We start from the raw sequence: 17,210 nt of genomic DNA, 5'->3' as shown, positions 1-17,210 counted from the left end.
TACCCTCCTTATAATCATATAAAGAATTAATTATAAATTAATTAATAGAAAATAATGATAATTTTCCCCTCTCAATTAATTTCAACAATGGATACTCTCACTCTTTTACCAGGGGAATCCTCCCTCTTCAAACCACGTTGCCATGACGAAGACACAACTACTCACCGGAGAGCAAATCCTAATTGTAAGCAAGATATCAATTAGAACTAATAAGCTGAAGTTGCAAAGAGGAAATGACCAACACTTTGAGTGCTAAATTCACATATTTAACCCAAATAATCTGACAGTAAAGTTATACCTAAAAATAATAAATATAAAAGGAGAATGAGCAGAAGATATCTGCAGAATGGCAGTTCAATGCAATAGGCTAACAGATGAATTCTTTTTATAAAATAAAACTTTAGTGATATCTTAAATTAATGTTCAGCAAAACTAAGAAACTTATTGAAAAAGTCTGCCATCATATGTAGTGTTCCATACCCATGGTCTTCTGCTCCTGAAGAAGTACAGGAGGGGGAGGGGAGGGGAAGGTATCTTCTAATATCCAAAAATCTCTTCTCAGGGGCAAAGTTTGATGTCAAAAAATTCATTTTCAAGTGTTTTTTTCTTATTTTCTCTATTTATATTGTTGTAAACACTATGTATGCTGTCCTGGTTCTGCTTACTTCACTTTGTATTAGTTTATAGAAGTCTTTCCATGCTTCTCTGTAGTCATCACGGTCATTGTTTCCTATAGCACAGTAATATCATGATCACATATGTTTAGCCAATCTCCAGATGATGGGTATGTACTATGTTTCCTGTTCTTTGCTACCACAAAAGTACCACTAGCAATTCAAGGTGTCCCAAAAGTCTTAGTGCAGTTTTAAGCTTAAAACATTTTTGTATTAGTTACTTGCTTAAATGTTAATATCCTCTGTCTAGTCTATAAGTTCTATTTGAGTTGTTGACTCCTAGGATAGTAAGCTTACCAGAAGCAGGCACCCCTTTATAAATGACTTACATTGAATGTTCTAATTTAAACCAAAGTATGAAGAATTTATATTTTTGTTCCACATATCAAATATTCCTACTATTGTACTAGGAGAAAAAAAAACCTTGCTGCCCTCAGTTCTCAATGATTTACCTTCATTCCTAATTTACATTTTAGATGCAATGGCATGTTACTGTCACATATTTGAAGCGTAGCTGACCACTGATACAGTTGGAAGAATGAAGTTGGGAATAAAACACTTGCATAAGCTGATCTACAAGAATTCACAGACCGAAGAGCAAGCTGGAAAAAAAAAACAGCAGCAAATGAATTTACACAAAATGATTATTTTAATATCTTAAAACTTAGGTAGTTATATGAAACTATAGTATACAAGCACGATTCTGTGATAGTTTTATTCATATACAAACATAATCTAGCACTAACTATAGGCACCCCCGAGGGCTCTGTCCTGGACCCTCTTCCTTTCTCCCATTATACTGTATTACTAGATGATCTCGTCACCTTCCATGGATTTAATTATCATCTCCATGTTAAGGATTGTCAAATCTACTTATCCAGTTCTAAACTCTTACTTCCAGTTTCTCATCTCTAACTGACCTTCACTCATCTCAGACTTGTTCCAGTAGACATCTTAAATGCAACACGTCCAAAACTAAATTCATTATCTTTCTCCCTAAACATTCCCTCTCTTCCAAATTTCCCTATTACTGTTGAGGGCAACACCATCTTCCCAGTCCCCCAGGCTAAAACCCTAGGCATAATCCTCACTTCCTCACTATCTCTCACCCCATCCCCCTATATCTAATCTGCTGTCAAAGCCTGTTGAGTCCACCTTTGTAACATCTCTGACACGCGTCTTCTTCTCTCCTCTGATCCTGCCCCCACCCTGGTGCAGACCCTCATCACGTCATGCTTGGACTATTGCAATAACCTGTTGGTTGGTCTGCCTGCCACGAGTCTCTCTCTTCTCCAATCCATCATCCATTCAGCCACCAAAGTGATTTTCCTAAAGCACCATGTCACCCCCACACAGTATACTCCAGTAGTTCCCTATCACCTCCAGAATAAAATAACAACTTCTTTGGTGTCCAAAGTCCTTCATAATCTACTTCCCCCTGCCCTTGCCCCACACACCTTTTCAATCTTTTTATTCTTTACCCCCTCCTCGTACTCTTCAATGCAGTGACACTAGCCTCCTGGTTCTTGAATAAGAGACTCCATCGCTTGATTCTAAGCACTTTGCTGCCTCAGTCCCTGGAATATTTTCCCTCCTCATTTCCACCCATGGCTTCCTTCAAGTCTCAGCTAAAACCCCATATTCTACAGAAAGCCTCTTAATTCTAATGCCTCCCTTCTGTTTCCAACTTATCCTATCTATTGCTTGTTCGTGCATATTTGTTTTCATATTGGCTCCCCATTGGACTTTGAGCTCCTTGAGGGCAAGCACTACCTTCTGCCTCATTCTGTTTCCCCAGTGCTTAGTACGTGTCTGACACATACTTGGCACTTAATAAATGTTAACTGACTAACTAGAATGGCTCAAGTCAGCTATATTTGGGGGGGGGGATGGTTTGTTTTTTTTTTAAAGATACAAAATAAAAGTTGTAACAAAGTAATTTCCTTGCATTTTTCATCTTCTGGTAAACAATGAATCTGGATTAAGGTCTTTGGACGATTTCCTTTGCTTTCATATTTGATCTGTTAAGTTAATTTTCACTTACACCTCTTTCAGTCGGGTCAAGCCACAGTTCCTCACTAATTCGAGCCAAAGCATGGATTGCTCTCCCAAACACTGCAGAGAAAAAGGACAGTGGTCTTTAAATTCTTTTCACTGTTGTTAAAAATGAATACAGACCTCACAGATAAGGTGATAAGTATATCTAGTTAAATTCATAGCTCTGTGGCACCTTATTCAAGGGAAGGTGTCAAAGGTCTGGTCAATCTCACACTGTACATACAGAGGCTGTTGTGAAAGATAACTGCCAAACCCCTACCAAATGTTTCCCTGGGCCCTGTCTGAGATGATACTGGTTTATATAGACCCTCTCGCATTTTTTGAGCCGGGGTAGCATTTGCTATGGCTCTGTGAATAATGTATCAGAAAGTAATTCTTTTTTTAAAATTGCTTAAAGTTTTGCTGTATTGTTTATTTGATACTGGCTAACATGGGCCTATATTTCATCTTTTAGCTGCCTTCACCTACTTTAAGATTTCTCCAGATGCCTCAGAAGTAGGCAGCAATGGTGTGGATTGGAAGAGCTTGTCCCGAATCGTGATCCCCAAGAACCCATTGCCATTGAATACTGGCATGTTGTTACAGCACTTGAAGGTTGACAGAACACTTTTTTCACTAAAGCCCCAGAAGTAAGCTGTGCAGGTCATATCATCACTGTCTTACAGAGGATGAAGCTAAGGGGGTAAAGTGACTTGCCCAAAGTCATGCAAGTTTTATCTAGCAAGTGCATTATTCAAATCCTGGTGTTTGCAGTCTAAGGAGATCTGTTAGAGGAGATATTCCTATGAAGTGTTCCAAGAGATGGCCATTGAGGTTCAGTCCAACTCTAAAATACTGTGATTCTGTGGACACTAGCGTTCTTTCCACTACACCTTGGTGGATAGAGTGATAAATGAGAAATCAAATAGACTTGGGCTTGGGCTTGAATTTGTCCTAAGACACTCAGTAGCTATGGCTATGGACTTAGGACATGTCAGTTAACCTTTCTCAGTCTTAGATTCCTCTTCTTAAAATCAGAATGATAACAATATCTACCTCAAAAAGCTGCTTCTCAAACAAGAAGCAAATCATATGCGACCACAGGGATACTTCTAGAGTACTCCCTAAACCTGCTCTCAAACCCTTGCACTGAGTCCTCAGAGAAAGGTTACCATTTTTAAGTCTCTAGCGTACAGATTGTATAGCAGGACAAGTCTCCACCAGTGTGCTTTCTCTCAACAATCAGTCAGCAGATACAATTAGTTCTCAGCAAAAGCATTTACTAAAATGGCACAGAAAGAATGTTGTTTGTCCTCTGTCCTCGAAGACAACAGGCAGTGATGCCGCGACGTGCAAGTAAATAGGATTTATGTGAGGGAGGGCTGTGCAAAGGCACCATCCTGATTCTCTCCTCAGGAGCCGTCTGGGTCCAGCGGCCAGATATAAAACAGGATGGCTGGAGAGAGCCCTGAGGCATGGTGAGAACAGTAGACACAAAACTAGCAATACCCCCATGAACCTGGGGCGCACTCTTCTGCAAACACGCTCAGCATCTTTTGGAAGAATGCTTGCAGGGAGTACACGTAGGAAGCATCTATGGCCAAGACAACTCACAAATCTAGAATTACAGAAACCTGATGTCTTTTCTGTCCCAGTGGCACTCACAAAACTCTCCCTCCCCCTTCCTCCCTGGGCATAATATCTGCGCTGGGCACGTTGCTCAGCTAAGCTTCAAATCTTCTCTCCACAGCTTGATTCTCAATTGCCAGGACTAGCTTTCTTTCAATACCATGGCTAGCTCTCTTCTTTGCTCCAGATGTCCAATCCCTGGGGCAGCTAGGTGGCGCAGTGGATAGAGCACCAGCCCTGAAGTCAGGAGGACCTGAGTTCAAATCCATCCTCGGACCGAACACTTGACACTTACTAGCTGTGTGACCCTGGGCAAGTCACTTAACACCAATTGCCAAAAAACAAAAAACAACAACAACAACAAACAAAAAACAACCCAAAACCAGATGTACAATCCCAGAAGCTGCTTCCGGCCTCAAGAGACTACCTCTCTGTATCCATATCAGTCTGAAATACACATCTCTGCTCCCTCAGCTGTGCCCTGAAATATGGAACTAACTGACTCTTAAACTTCTGGATGGGGTGTCTCTTTCTGGCCAAAGAGCTCTTCCACTACATGCCAGGATTTGAAACCAATCAACTTCGTGATTTCACCAATGTAGATGACTCCAAGAGTGATGACTCCTTTCATCCATACAGATAAAGCAAGTCATTCATAACTTTCAGCCTTACAGAGTTGCCTGGGAGCACTGAGCAGGTAAGTGTCTGAGATCACAGGGTAAGTATTTGTCAGAGGTAGGAATTGAACCCCTCCTGATGCCAAGGCCCAGGCCTCTATCTGCTCCACTATATTGTCTTTCCACAGGATCATAGGTTTATAGAACATTAGAGCTGGAAAGAACCTTAAAGATCATGGAGGACGTTTTACAGAGAAGGAAAATAACTTTTCTAAGGAAACATGAGCTAGAAGCAAGGCAAGAATTCAAACTCAGGTCAGGTCATCATAGACTATGAACATGAAAGCACCTTAGATATCATCTAATTCAATTCTTTATTTTACAGAGGGGAAAACCAAGGCACAGAAAAGAAAAACAGCTTTTCCAAGGAACAAAAATAATAGCATATGCAGGCTTTGAATTCAGGTCCTCTGATTCAAAAATGGTTGCTCTTCAGAGTTGTAAGGGACCTTAGATAACATGAAGGTTCATTTTACAGATCAGGAAAATGAGGGGACTTGCCTTCAGTATTACAGAGAGGTGAAGTCACTTGCCCAAGTTTACCATGAATGGCTGCACTGGGATTCTAACCCAGGTGTTCTGGGCTCCTTTCCATTGACATGGACAACATGGTATAGCAGAGAGAGTGCTAATGACAGGAAGAAATGGGCTTCAATCCCACTTCTCACATTTAATGGCTATGTGACCTCAAGAACTTCAATTTCCTCATCTGTCAAACTGAGATAATAATACCTGTGACACCTCAAAAGATTGTTGGGAGGCTCAGAAGGGAAAATGAAAAACTTAAAGCCTTTGGCAAAGGTCTTCTAACACCTTACTGCCCGTGTAATATATATGTTCTTCTATCCTGCCTGTTCCACAAATGAGACACTCCATCTATTGACTCCAGGCATTCTCTGTCTCCTATCCCTCAGAAGCTCTTCCCTACTCTACTTTGACTACTGACCTTCCTGGCTTCCTTTAAATCTGAACTAAAATCCCACCTCCTACAAGAAACCTTCCCCACCCTTCTTAATTCTAGAGCCAACCTTTATTAAAGCCTGTTTGTTCATTCATTTCAGTCATGTCTGACTCTCCGTGACCCCATTTGGGGTTTTCTTGGCAAAGATACTAGAGTGGTTTACCATTTCCCTCTCCAGCTCATTTTACAGATGAGGAAACCGAGGCAAACAGGGTTAAGTGACTTGCCCAGGGTCATACAGCTAGTAAGTGTCTGCGGCTGGATTTGAGTGCAGGAAAATAAGTTTTCCTGACTCCAGGCCCAGCATTCTTTGCACTGCCACCGAGTTGCCCTTTCTCTCTTTTAATTATTTCTTATTTATCCTGTATGTAGCTTGCTTTGTATATGTTTGCCTGTTGTCTCACGCGTTATATCATAAGCTAATTGAGGGCAGGGACGGTCTTTTGTCTCTGTTTTGTATCCCCATCGATTAGCACAGTGCTTGGCACACAGTAGGTGCTTAATAAATGTTGACTGATTGAAATTACTTCTATTATTATTTCTAAAGGACACACACACACACACACACACACACAGCACTGATGGCGGAGGAAGGATTCAGCTACAGGATCATAACTTAAAGTTGGAAGGGGCCATAAAGAAATAGAATCTATGCTCCCCCTCATTTTAGAGAGAGGGAAACTGAGGCTCATAGAAAGGAAGCCACTTGCCCAAGGTCAAACAGATCATAAGTAGGGCAGCAGACCTAGGATTTGAATCTGGGCCCTCTGACTCCCAATCCATCACTCTTTAGAGCTGGAAAGAAACTTATAGGTCGTGGAAAACCACTCATTCTACAGATAAGGTAAACTGAGGCCTGGAGGTTAAGCCATTTTCCCAAGGACACACAGCATGGCAGCGGTAGAGCCAGAATCCCAGTCTGGGTCGGGTCAAAGGGTCATTTAGTATGGGAGCTGACAGATCATCGAGTCTAGCCCTCATCTTTTTTACAGAGGGAGAAACTGAGGCAGCACCCAGTGGGCCTGGGTCCCCTGGGCTCGGGAGGCAGGTGGGATGGCAGCTGCACCTTTCACTTGGTGGCCGCCCATCTCACAGTTCATCTTCTCCAAGGTGCGGTCGGGGATCTCGGAGCAGAGGCCAGGGTCGCGTCCCAGGAAGACCTCCTCAGCGCGAGCGACGACGCCTCGCGCGTGCTCAGAAGCGCCCTGAGCTTCCCGCTCTTTCCGAGCGGGCCCCACCCCCAGACTTCCGGCCATCTGTTTCCATGCACGTCGCCCCTTCGCTTACCGGGGAATCAAGACCCCTCCGGGCTGCCGTCGCCGCCTCGGAGCTGGAGTTCGTTTTCATTGGTCGGGCCCTCGGTGGGCGGGTTCCTGGAGAGGCTGAGGAAGGAGGCGGCGGCGACGGTTGCTGTGGCGGAACGGGGCCAGTGACAGGATGGTGAGAGCGGCGGCCCGCGAGCAGTCCCAAGCGAGGGGGAAGACAGGGAGAGGGAAGGAGCCCGGGGGGGGGGAGGGAGAAAGAGTGAAGGCCACGGCCGGTGGGAGTGGAAGCGGAGGGAGGACCCGAACCCGGTTCCGGCTGTGTCAGGGCCCAGCGCCCGAGCGGCGTGGCCCCAGGGAGCGGAGCGGAGCGGAGGGGTGTCTCCACCCGACCCCAGAGGCCCATTGCAGGGCCCGAGACCGAGGTGCCTCGACTGCCCCTCCTTGGGTCAGCTGTTCCTCCCGAGTCACGAGACCTGCGCCCCCACCCCTGGTCCGGGAAGCCGGACGCCGGGGTCCGCCGCGTCACATGACCACTCAGCAACCCAGAGGCCCTTCTCCCTAATCTTTAAATGAACCGGCTGGAGAAGGGGACGGGCCCGGCGGCCTCCCGGTCCCTTCCAGCCGTGACAGCCTCAAAATCGTGGAGGCGACTACGGGAGAGCCCCTTCCCCGCTCCGGGGCCTCAGTTTTCCTTCCCAGTAAAATGAAAGGTCATTGATTGGAAACAGGAGGAGACTTTAAATACATTTTAGCCCAATCCCTCATTTTGCCGAAGGAAACAAACAAACAAACAAAAAAATAGAAGTAGCAGAGCTGAGATTCGAACACCGATCCTCTCTGATTCCAAATCCGGCATTCTTTCCCCCGTTGGTCCCTTCCGGGTCTTAAATTCTCTCGGGAAGCTTTAAAGGCCTTTTGGGGAAGAGGCTTCTAACCTTTCATATCTCTTCCCCCAAAAGTCAGTTTTGTTCGAGGCCTCCGAGAAGACTTCTTGGATAGCTGAGTATTAAGTAGAAATTCTGCCTATTTCCGTTTTCCACCTGGGCCTTAAATTCTTTGAAAAAAGGTACTTTCATAGAGTAGAAAGAGCACTGGTATTGGGGATCTCATGGTGACTCTGCTTCTTTCTGCCTGGGTAACTTTGGTCAAGTTCCCTTCTCGGATCCTCAATTTGCTCACCCGTGAAATAAGGGATTTGGGACAACTCAGGAGTTCTTAGCCTTTCTTGTGTTCTGGATTCCTTTGCCTGTCTGGTGAAGCCTATAGACCCCTTCTGAGAATGTTTTTAATGCATAAGTTAAAACATGTAGTATTACAGAGGAAATAAATTTTATTGAAATGCAGTTAACAATTTTTTAAAAAGAATCCTAAAGTAGGTGACTTGTAAGATTCATTCGATTTTTAAATCCTGAGATTATTGGGGGTAGATTCATCTTTCCATTAGTACATGTTTCTTCCATTGGAATTGCCCAACTATTAAGTAGTATTAAGTTCTGGTCTTCCTAAGTCAGTGGTTCATAACCTTAGGTCCATGGACCATCAAGGAGTCTGTGGATCGATTTCAAAGGGTCCATAAAGTTGGATGGGAAGAAAATTACACCTTATTTTCACCTGCTTCTAACTCAAATTTAGTATTTCCCTCAATTATTTTAAAACATTATTCTGAGAAAGGGTCCATAGGCTCTGCTAGTTTGCCAAAAGGTGGGTCCATGACACAAAAAAGTTAAGAAGACTTGTCATAAATTGATTATAATAATTGACAACTATATACCACTTTTAAGATTTTCAAAGAGTTTCACATACATTAACTAGTTTAATTAAGAAGTCACAGTAAATCCTTGTTTTTTTAGGGTCTGTTAGAGCAACCTGGATATCTTTTTTCTTTGTATCAGTATGAGGTTAAATTGTATCCCCCCCACATGTATATAACTTGCATTTTTTAATTTGCTGAGATGTATGCAATCCACCTTGCTTTTTTTTTGTTTAAGTAGATTGAGGGTAGAATTGGCTGACAAAGTTTTAAACTCAGACTTAGTGGTCTTAGTCCTGGTTTTGGTTGTTAGCTCCAAATTGAATCGCATCTAAATTGTTAGAAGCCTTATAATCATGTAGGTCCTTTTGGGGTCTCAGTTTCCTCTTTGTAAAATGAGGGTGCTAGACTAGTTGGTGGTCATTTGTATTATTTCTAATATTCTTCTCTTTTGATGCAAAAGGAAAAATAACATTGCACAATAACAATGAGCAAGTTCTGTTCATGGGGGAGAAGAAATAAGAAATAGACTGTATTCATTTTTTCAAAGTCTTAAGTCTAAGAAACTAATAGGTGAGGATTGCTACATCCGCAACTACAGTAGATTTGTCACATTAATAGAAAATGATCATGTAGCATTTTTAGATAACTAACTTGGAGCATCACTTTTTAGTTGAAGCTACAGGGAGAATTAGGTTAATTGTAACCTTAACTAACACCTTTATGTTGTAAAGCTCTTCATTTGCCAGAGAGGACAGGGAAAATTCAGTAATAGTATACATACTTGGTGTAGAATATCAGGATTCTGTAAGCATCAAGCTTATATGTGGGGAAGATTCAACTTATCTAGAAAAATTTTCCTTGTTTTTGTTATCTTCCTCCTCCAGCTCCCCCACCCCATCAAGACCGGAGGAGATTGTTTTGTTTTTTGCCTTTGTAACTCCAATACCAATAGAGTAACCTGAAAGTTGTAAATGCTTAATGAATGTTTATTGGATTAGATTAGATTCAAAAGGCATTTAGATAGCTTGTTCCTGGTCTTAGAGGAATAGAGACTTGGACCTGATTTTACTGATTTAGGCAACTCTTAGGTGAGGAAACTTCCTCTATCAATCCAGGTCAGCACCTTCTTTACAACATAGAATAAAAGAGAATTGCTTAGGGCAGCAGTTCTCAAAGTGTGCTTCTTGTACCCCCAAGAGTCCCCAAGGTCAAAACTGTTTTCATCTAAATACTAAAGACTTTGTTTGCTTAGTAAACTGCCCCTCCCTTTTCCCACTGCATATCTATGTGAGGCCATATTTTCTTCATACTTTGACCAAAACAATATAGTGTAACAGAATGAATGTAGAAAAATATGTCAGTCCAACTGCCTTCTATTAAGTTAGATAGTAAAGGTATTTACAAAAATACGAAAAGCAATGTCCCTCTTCTCATTAAAGTTTTTTTCTCATAAAAATGTCTTATTTATGTTAACATGTAATGGGTTTTATTATTGGTATTAATGAATTACTAAACATTTTAAAATTTTATCCATTTTAATTTCTAAATTTCTAATTAATAAATATCGATAGGTATTACCTACATAAATAAAAGCTCTTTGGGGTCCTTAATAATTTTTATGAGTTTAAAGGAGTCCTGAGACCAAAAAATTTTGAGAGCTGCTGGCCTAGAGCTCTGAATATGTGTGACTTGCCCACAGTCATATAGACAGAGCACTGGACTTAAACCCAGATCCTCCTGGCTTTAAGGCCAGTGCTCATTCCACTATGTAACACTGCCTTTCATCATGATGTGCATAATAAATGATGAGATCTGGCAACAGTATAATTTGCAACCATTAGAATCATATACCATTAGTTTAAAGTCATATATTACTAAGTCAGTAACTTTTAGAGGCATATTTGATTACTTAGCACTATATGAATCTATAAACACAAGCCCCAGTTATGTGACAATTGATGGGAATGTCTCCAAATTTGCCATTTCAGATTCTAGATTGAACTGAAAGATGAGGGCAATAAATCTCGACCACAGATCTAGGGGATCATTGTGGGGAAAGAATGTTGGAAAGAATTTGTAGCATAGTTTTAAAAAGGAAAAATAACCCCCAAACTAGATTAATAAGATTAAAGTGGTTTCTTTTGGTATCATTTTGAGCACGGTGTGAGCAAAGCTGATTTTTTTTTAACATTTTCCTTCATAACACGCAGAATTCATTAACAGTTTGCATATTTATTTGGCTAAATATTTTTAAATTTTATTTTCTTTTGCTTTCTTTTGTTTAACATTGGTCATGTTTCACCCTTTTTTTCATCCCCCTGTCTGCAATCAACCTCTTCATTCCAATAAGGCTGGGCACAGAGTAAGTTTCTTCTTGTAGCTCCTACTAACATTGGTGGTGGGTGACTGAGTCAGATCTATTAGAGCATCTTAATGAGGTACAGATTTCTGAACTTTTATTGTTGGTATTTTGTTCTTGGGTTTCTTACCTTTACTGTATCTGTCAGGGAGAAGTAAATGACTAAATTCTGACACCTTAACTAATTGGGGTTGTAGGCTGATATTAGCTCTAACGTCTATTTTAAAATACACTAGACTCTTGCTATAACCTGACTTGTTGAAGTATGAAATTAGGGGTAAGGTAAAACTCATTCAAGGGTACTTTGTACTCAGAGTAGCAGAAATACACATAACATTGTTTCACCTACTGAGTCCCGTATCATGGATTTAGGGGACACTTGTAACAAGATTCTAGTGTACTTCCCCACTGCTTTGGGTTCATCTTTTTGCATAATGATGACACATATGTTTCTGTACTGTTAACCCCTTTCTCTGGTCCAAGTGTGCGTACCTTGAGGATGATCCACTGCGTTTTATAGCGTATGCTAGCCTGTTGAGGTCATTAATAAGGAAATTATCATAAAGACATAGCATTATTTTCAGTGTGTTTAAGGTGAATTCTTACCTAAATATATGTATGTATATATATATATTTTGGAGTGTTACGGGAGCATAGCCTTTTGTGATTTTGTTTTTGAGGAGTCTGGGTGCCTTTTTTTATATGGCCATTTATTTTTTTTGTCATTTCTCAAATGCCAGTGTCCCACATTAACTCCCTATGTATTTCAACCCTGACCCCAAGGGACCACCTGCCCCTAAGGGTGAAGATTGTTTGGTCTCCAGAGACCTCTGTATGCTCTTCAGGGAGGGCAGAAGTATGCAGGTGGTTAGTAGCCATTTGTGCACCAAGATCTGTACTGATACAATTCAGCTGATTCAGGCCACTGAGGTATTACACAGCTAAAATAATGTTACTTCTCTGTTTCAAAAAGAAGCTTACTTAATAATAATGGCATGGAAATTTTGTCAACCCCTGTCACTCTGTGTTCTGGGAACAGTTCATTTTGCTTTGCAGCCATTTTGATTTTTGTTGCATAATGAAATCCAGCTGCTTTCAGTGATCATGTTAATTTGCATGAATAACTAATTTGCAAAGTTTGTGGTGACAAAAGTGTTTGCACACATCTCAAATCTCCTACCAGTATTTTATGCCGGGTTGAAAAGTTTAATGTTTCCTTTAACAACTTTAGAAATGAATAAAAAATTTGTCCTTTTTAGAAATAGTTAGAGAAAAGGGTGTGTATGTGTGTGTACACACATACATATATGCATACACCTACATATATACTTTTTTTTTTTACAGTTAGAATGTGAGAGGGTTGGACAATTTGTTTCCTTGTACCTGCTTGAATAAATTGATTTCATGGCCCTATGGAAAACATAATAAGTTTAAACTTTCTCAAAGACCTTCTTGGCAGTATTTCATGAAGGGACAAAAGGAAATGATGCCTTGTGTGTGGAACCTTTGGAAAACCAAAATAAAATTGCATCACTATTACTATTATGGTGATTATTTTGTTGCTTTTTAATATTGTAATAGCAAAACTTTTCTTGTTATTCTGATTGAAGCTATGTTGTAATTATAATCAATTTCTCTTGTAAATTAGTAGCTCAACAAAAGAATGTTAACTTTTAGAAGCTAGTATACTTGAAAAATTGTAGAAAATATTTTGCATTTGGGGATTATAACTGAGGTAAATAAGTAGATAAAACAGGTGAGAAGAAAATGAAAAATATAGAAGAATATAATATAAAAATATCAGTTTACCATTTGTGTTTTTTCATGGCCCTGGCATTGACAGATATTTTTATACCTTTTCAAAGCGTTGTTATTAGGGTAAAATAATGAATAATCTTATTTTTGTCACCTTTTTCAATGAGCTAAGTCAATTAAGGAAGCTTCCAGTATTTAAATTAATCTTTTTCTGTGCCATCTTTAAGTCCTTTTTAAATGTGCAAAATATGGACATCATGTCCTACCAGCTTTCTTGTAAATTCAGGCTTTCAAAAAAATGCCAAATTCCACAACTAGGAAGAATGTGGAGTTTTCATCTTCAGCTCAGTATAGAGCTTTTCAAACAGAGCAGTATAAAACTGCTCATTTTAGTGACTGTGTGTGGAATGTGCACATTGTGTGGGCACACCTATTTGTGACAAACACCAAACCAGCTTAATTTGAAGAGGAGCAATAAATTCCTTTTAATGGTAATTTGGTATTGAGTACAAATGATTTTCAGCTTTCTCTTGAATTCTCAAATCTTTTTTTGTTGTGTTTTATTTGTAAAAGGAATTAAAGGAGAGAATATAGGTCTATGCTAGTTGTTATGTGTTGAATCTTGTGTTGTTGCTTATAATGTTTTGTTTAATATATGTTATTATTTCATACCCTGACACCTAATAAGTTGGTGTTAGTATTAGGAGATCTGCATATCCCCCACCGATGCAACAGTCTGCCAGCTAAATTCAAAAAACTGCTGGTACCTGGAAAAATTCAGCACATTCTCTGCACTGGAAACCTTTGCACCAAAGAAAGTTATGACTATCTAAAGACTCTAGCTGGAGATGTTCACATTGTTAGAGGAGACTTTGATGAGGTAATGTATTTTTACTATTTCTTTTTATCTATTTTTTTTGACATAGTTTTGACTAAACTATTTTTAATTAATGTTGAGTAAAGATGGTTTTGCTTTTATTTTTCCAAATTTGCTGTCATTTCAATTGTATCTAAATCAGATGGTTCTGCCAGAGAGCCAGCTATGCTCTAGTAATGCCAAGAGTGCCCTAACCATTTCATGGAGCAGTTGTGTGCCCTTTGGCAAATGAGAGGCTTGTACTAGAAAATCTAGAAGTGCCAGAAGTGGCACTTACCTCTTGTGATTCTGATGTGAATATTTTGTATTTCAGATTTCTGGAATTACTGATAATCCATGCATACATTTCCCCCCATATACAACTAAGTTGGTGCCATGAGCAACACAATTTATTTGTATCAGGGAAAGGTGCTGGAAGTGACTAACAACAGCATCAGTGAACAGTAGTGGTTCATGCCTCTTTGCTGTTGGCGGAAAGGTGGCAGGTTGTAGAGGTGAAAATCCTCTGTAGCCGTCATTCCCAGCTCTATGCTGGATGCAGATTTGATGGGCGTGCCAGTCCGATGTTTGTCTAAGTTATTGATAAAGAAAAATGTTCAATAGAATTGGGCTAAACACGTATCTCTGATCTTTCATGACTACTCTCTGAATCTAGTTATTCAGTCAGTTTGGAATAGCTCTGTGCTATTATCTGACCTACATTTCTTCATCTTTTCTACATGATTCTTTGAAATCATGGTTGTTTTTTTCTAGATAGTCACTAATAACTTTGATAATACATTCTAGCATCTTCCCAGGAATCAAAGTGAAGCACATTCACAATCTTGTAGTTTGCTCAATCCATTATCTTCCCTTTAAAAAAAAATTGTTATCCTTTGTAACATTTTTAGCCCTCCTGTGTTCTCCAGTCTTTCAAATATTAATGACAATCATTTTAGGTCTGAAATTGGAACAAAACGGGACACTTATAATCAATCTAATAATTAACAGAGGAAAGACAGTCGGAGCAGAGACGGGATCTTTATCTAGGCTTTATCTTTGATTCAGTTGAGTACATGTCATCCAAGCTGCTGGTCTCTGGTCACAAACTAGAGGAAAATAGCCTCAGTCCCTCTTTCTTTGGCTATTTTACATCCAGACATCCAGAAAGCTACATCAATGTCCCCAGTTTTAGTCCCCTGAGCCAATTAAATCTTAACATAATTTCAGTACCTTTTAAGGAAAAACTGAGCTAATTTACATGGGTGAAAGGGGAAGGAGGACTGTTAATTTATTGAAAAATGGCTGATTTTTAAAAAATGTTTGTGCATTCTATGTTTGTTTTCTCTTAGAATCTGAATTATCCAGAACAGAAGGTGGTGACTGTTGGGCAGTTCAAAATTGGTTTGATCCATGGACATCAAGTAATTCCGTGGGGTGATATGGCCAGCTTAGCATTGCTACAAAGGCAGTTTGATGTGGACATTCTCATTTCAGGACACACACACAAATTTGAGGCCTTTGAACATGAAAATAAATTTTACATTAATCCAGGATCTGCCACCGGAGCATATAATGCTCTGGAAACGTGAGTAGTAATAATGTTATTTTTGAGTCTCAGTGCTTTGTTAGCATTAACCTGAAACTCCCAAAAGAAGAAAAAAATGTAACCAGCTGCACAACACTGATCCTTCTTCGCTTAGAAACTTACTTCTCCTTTTTATAAATTGTATTTTTTTAAATAAATTTTTATTCATATTTCTCCTAGGATTATTCCCAATACCCTTCCCCCCCCAATAAACTATTTCTTATATGAAGTAATATATTTAGAAAGGGAAAAAAATCCACGAAAGTAACCAATACATTGAAAAAAAAATGTGCAGTGTACCACATCCATGAACCTCCCACCTCTGTAAAGGAATAGGGTGGAAGTGTCTTCTCATATCCCTTCTTTAGGGCCACGCTTGTTCTTTGTAATTTTACAACATTCACTTTGATTTTCTTTTATGTGGTTCTTTCCGTTTACATTGTTGTAGTCATTTTGTATATCATTTGCTTGACTCTACTTACTTCACTCTGCATCAGAGACTTGCTTTCCATACTTCTTATATTTATCACATGCACCATGTGTTACTAGCAAACTAATAGTCCATTATATTCATGTACCACAATTTATTAGCTATTCCCCAATCAATGGATATTTACTTTGCCTCTAATTCTTTGCTATCATAAAAAGTGCAGTTATAAATATTTTGGTTTATATGGGGACTGTTATCAATGATCACCTTGAAATATATATATCCACTAGTGAAATCACTGGATCAAAAGGTGTGGACATTTGAGTCACTTTATTTATATAATTCCAAACTGCTATACTGAGTCACAGCTCCACCAACAGTGTATTAGTGTGCTTGTCTAACATCTTTGCAGATTTTTCAGGTATGAGGCAAAACTTCAGTATTGTTTTGATTTTCATTTCTCTCATTAGTGACATATGGAGTATTCTTTCGTATGATTGTTAATAGTTTACAATTCTTCTTTTGAGAATTGTTTGTCATATCCTTTAACTACATATATGTTAGGGCTGGTTACCTTTTCAATTTAAGGATTTGCAACCAGATTTATCATTGAATACTATTCTTAGCTTGAAAATGTAAATTTATAGTAATAGTGCTGTTTAAATATGAAGCATTAACATAACTTTTTTCCCCCTTTCCAGAAACATCATTCCTTCATTTGTATTGATGGATATCCAAGCTTCTACAGTTGTCACTTACGTGTATCAGCTAATTGGAGATGATGTGAAAGTAGAACGAATTGAATATAAAAAGTCCTAAAACAGGCCTCTAGGTGATCTTTTTTGTTCCATTCCTTTGTTCAGATCAAGTAATTAAGCATTCAGAAGGCACAGAATTGTGACATTTTTAAAGTATTATGCATTTAAAAACTAACATCTTATTTGGTGATACATAATTTGCTACAAGCTTCTTGTAAACTATAAGAATGTATTTAGTTTATAGGACATGATTTCTAAGGAATAACTTGTACCACATGATAAATGGATGTATGTAAAAAAAAAGTTTAGCTCTGTAAATATCTTCATTGTTAACATTCAAGCCTTTGTTACCAACATAGTGCATGAATAGAAGAGTTCCAGACTGCCTCATTGTATACACTATGCTTCTCTTTATACGGTAATAAACACTTACCTTTCACTTATCCTTCCTTGATAACCTGTGTTTTA

General features: G+C 39.3%; 2 protein-coding genes across 4 annotated transcripts in view; one reads left to right on the top strand and one right to left on the bottom strand.

The window, feature by feature from the left end:
* The window catches only part of RAD9B (RAD9 checkpoint clamp component B), a 51,212-nt gene extending 43,978 nt beyond the window's left edge, over positions 1 to 7,234 (bottom strand). Inside the window, exons 1-3 of the mRNA XM_020970138.2 lie at positions 7,045 to 7,234; positions 2,719 to 2,789; positions 1,127 to 1,276 (exon numbers count right to left, since the gene is read on the bottom strand). Coding sequence (XP_020825797.1) covers positions 1,127 to 1,276; positions 2,719 to 2,789; positions 7,045 to 7,234 — 411 coding nt within the window. The remainder of the gene's footprint in view (positions 1 to 1,126; positions 1,277 to 2,718; positions 2,790 to 7,044) is intronic.
* An 87-nt stretch (positions 7,235 to 7,321) lies between these two features.
* VPS29 (VPS29 retromer complex component) lies at positions 7,322 to 17,185 on the top strand. Of its 3 annotated transcripts, XM_020970142.2 has the most exons (5): positions 7,401 to 7,418; positions 11,347 to 11,358; positions 13,799 to 13,990; positions 15,319 to 15,554; positions 16,686 to 17,185. In XM_020970142.2, exons 1-5 carry the CDS (start codon positions 7,416 to 7,418, stop codon positions 16,801 to 16,803), a joined length of 561 nt encoding a protein of 186 aa, XP_020825801.1. In that variant the 5' UTR covers positions 7,401 to 7,415; the 3' UTR covers positions 16,804 to 17,185. The 3 variants fall into 3 exon arrangements, with proteins under 3 accessions (XP_020825802.1, XP_020825801.1, XP_020825803.1); XM_020970143.2 differs by lacking the exon at positions 11,347 to 11,358 and having other exon boundaries at positions 7,322 to 7,418; XM_020970144.2 differs by lacking the exons at positions 7,401 to 7,418; positions 11,347 to 11,358 and adding an exon at positions 12,607 to 12,902.
* The last annotated feature ends 25 nt before the right edge of the window (positions 17,186 to 17,210 follow it).

The sequence above is a fragment of the Phascolarctos cinereus genome, unplaced genomic scaffold (genome assembly GCF_003287225.1).
Source record: "Phascolarctos cinereus isolate Bilbo 61053 unplaced genomic scaffold, phaCin_HiC Scaffold_4;HRSCAF=312, whole genome shotgun sequence".
NCBI lineage: Eukaryota > Metazoa > Chordata > Mammalia > Diprotodontia > Phascolarctidae > Phascolarctos > Phascolarctos cinereus.
Note: the sequence above shows the minus strand (reverse complement) of the source record. Positions and strands in the feature narration are given on the sequence as shown.

Bases quoted from the DNA above. Each gene is read 5' to 3' on its own strand.
- VPS29 (XM_020970142.2), top strand. The intron at 13,991-15,318 runs GTAATGTATTTT...GTTTTCTCTTAG, and splicing joins TTAGAGGAGACTTTGATGAG to AATCTGAATTATCCAGAACA. The intron at 15,555-16,685 runs GTGAGTAGTAAT...CCCCCTTTCCAG, and splicing joins GCATATAATGCTCTGGAAAC to AAACATCATTCCTTCATTTG.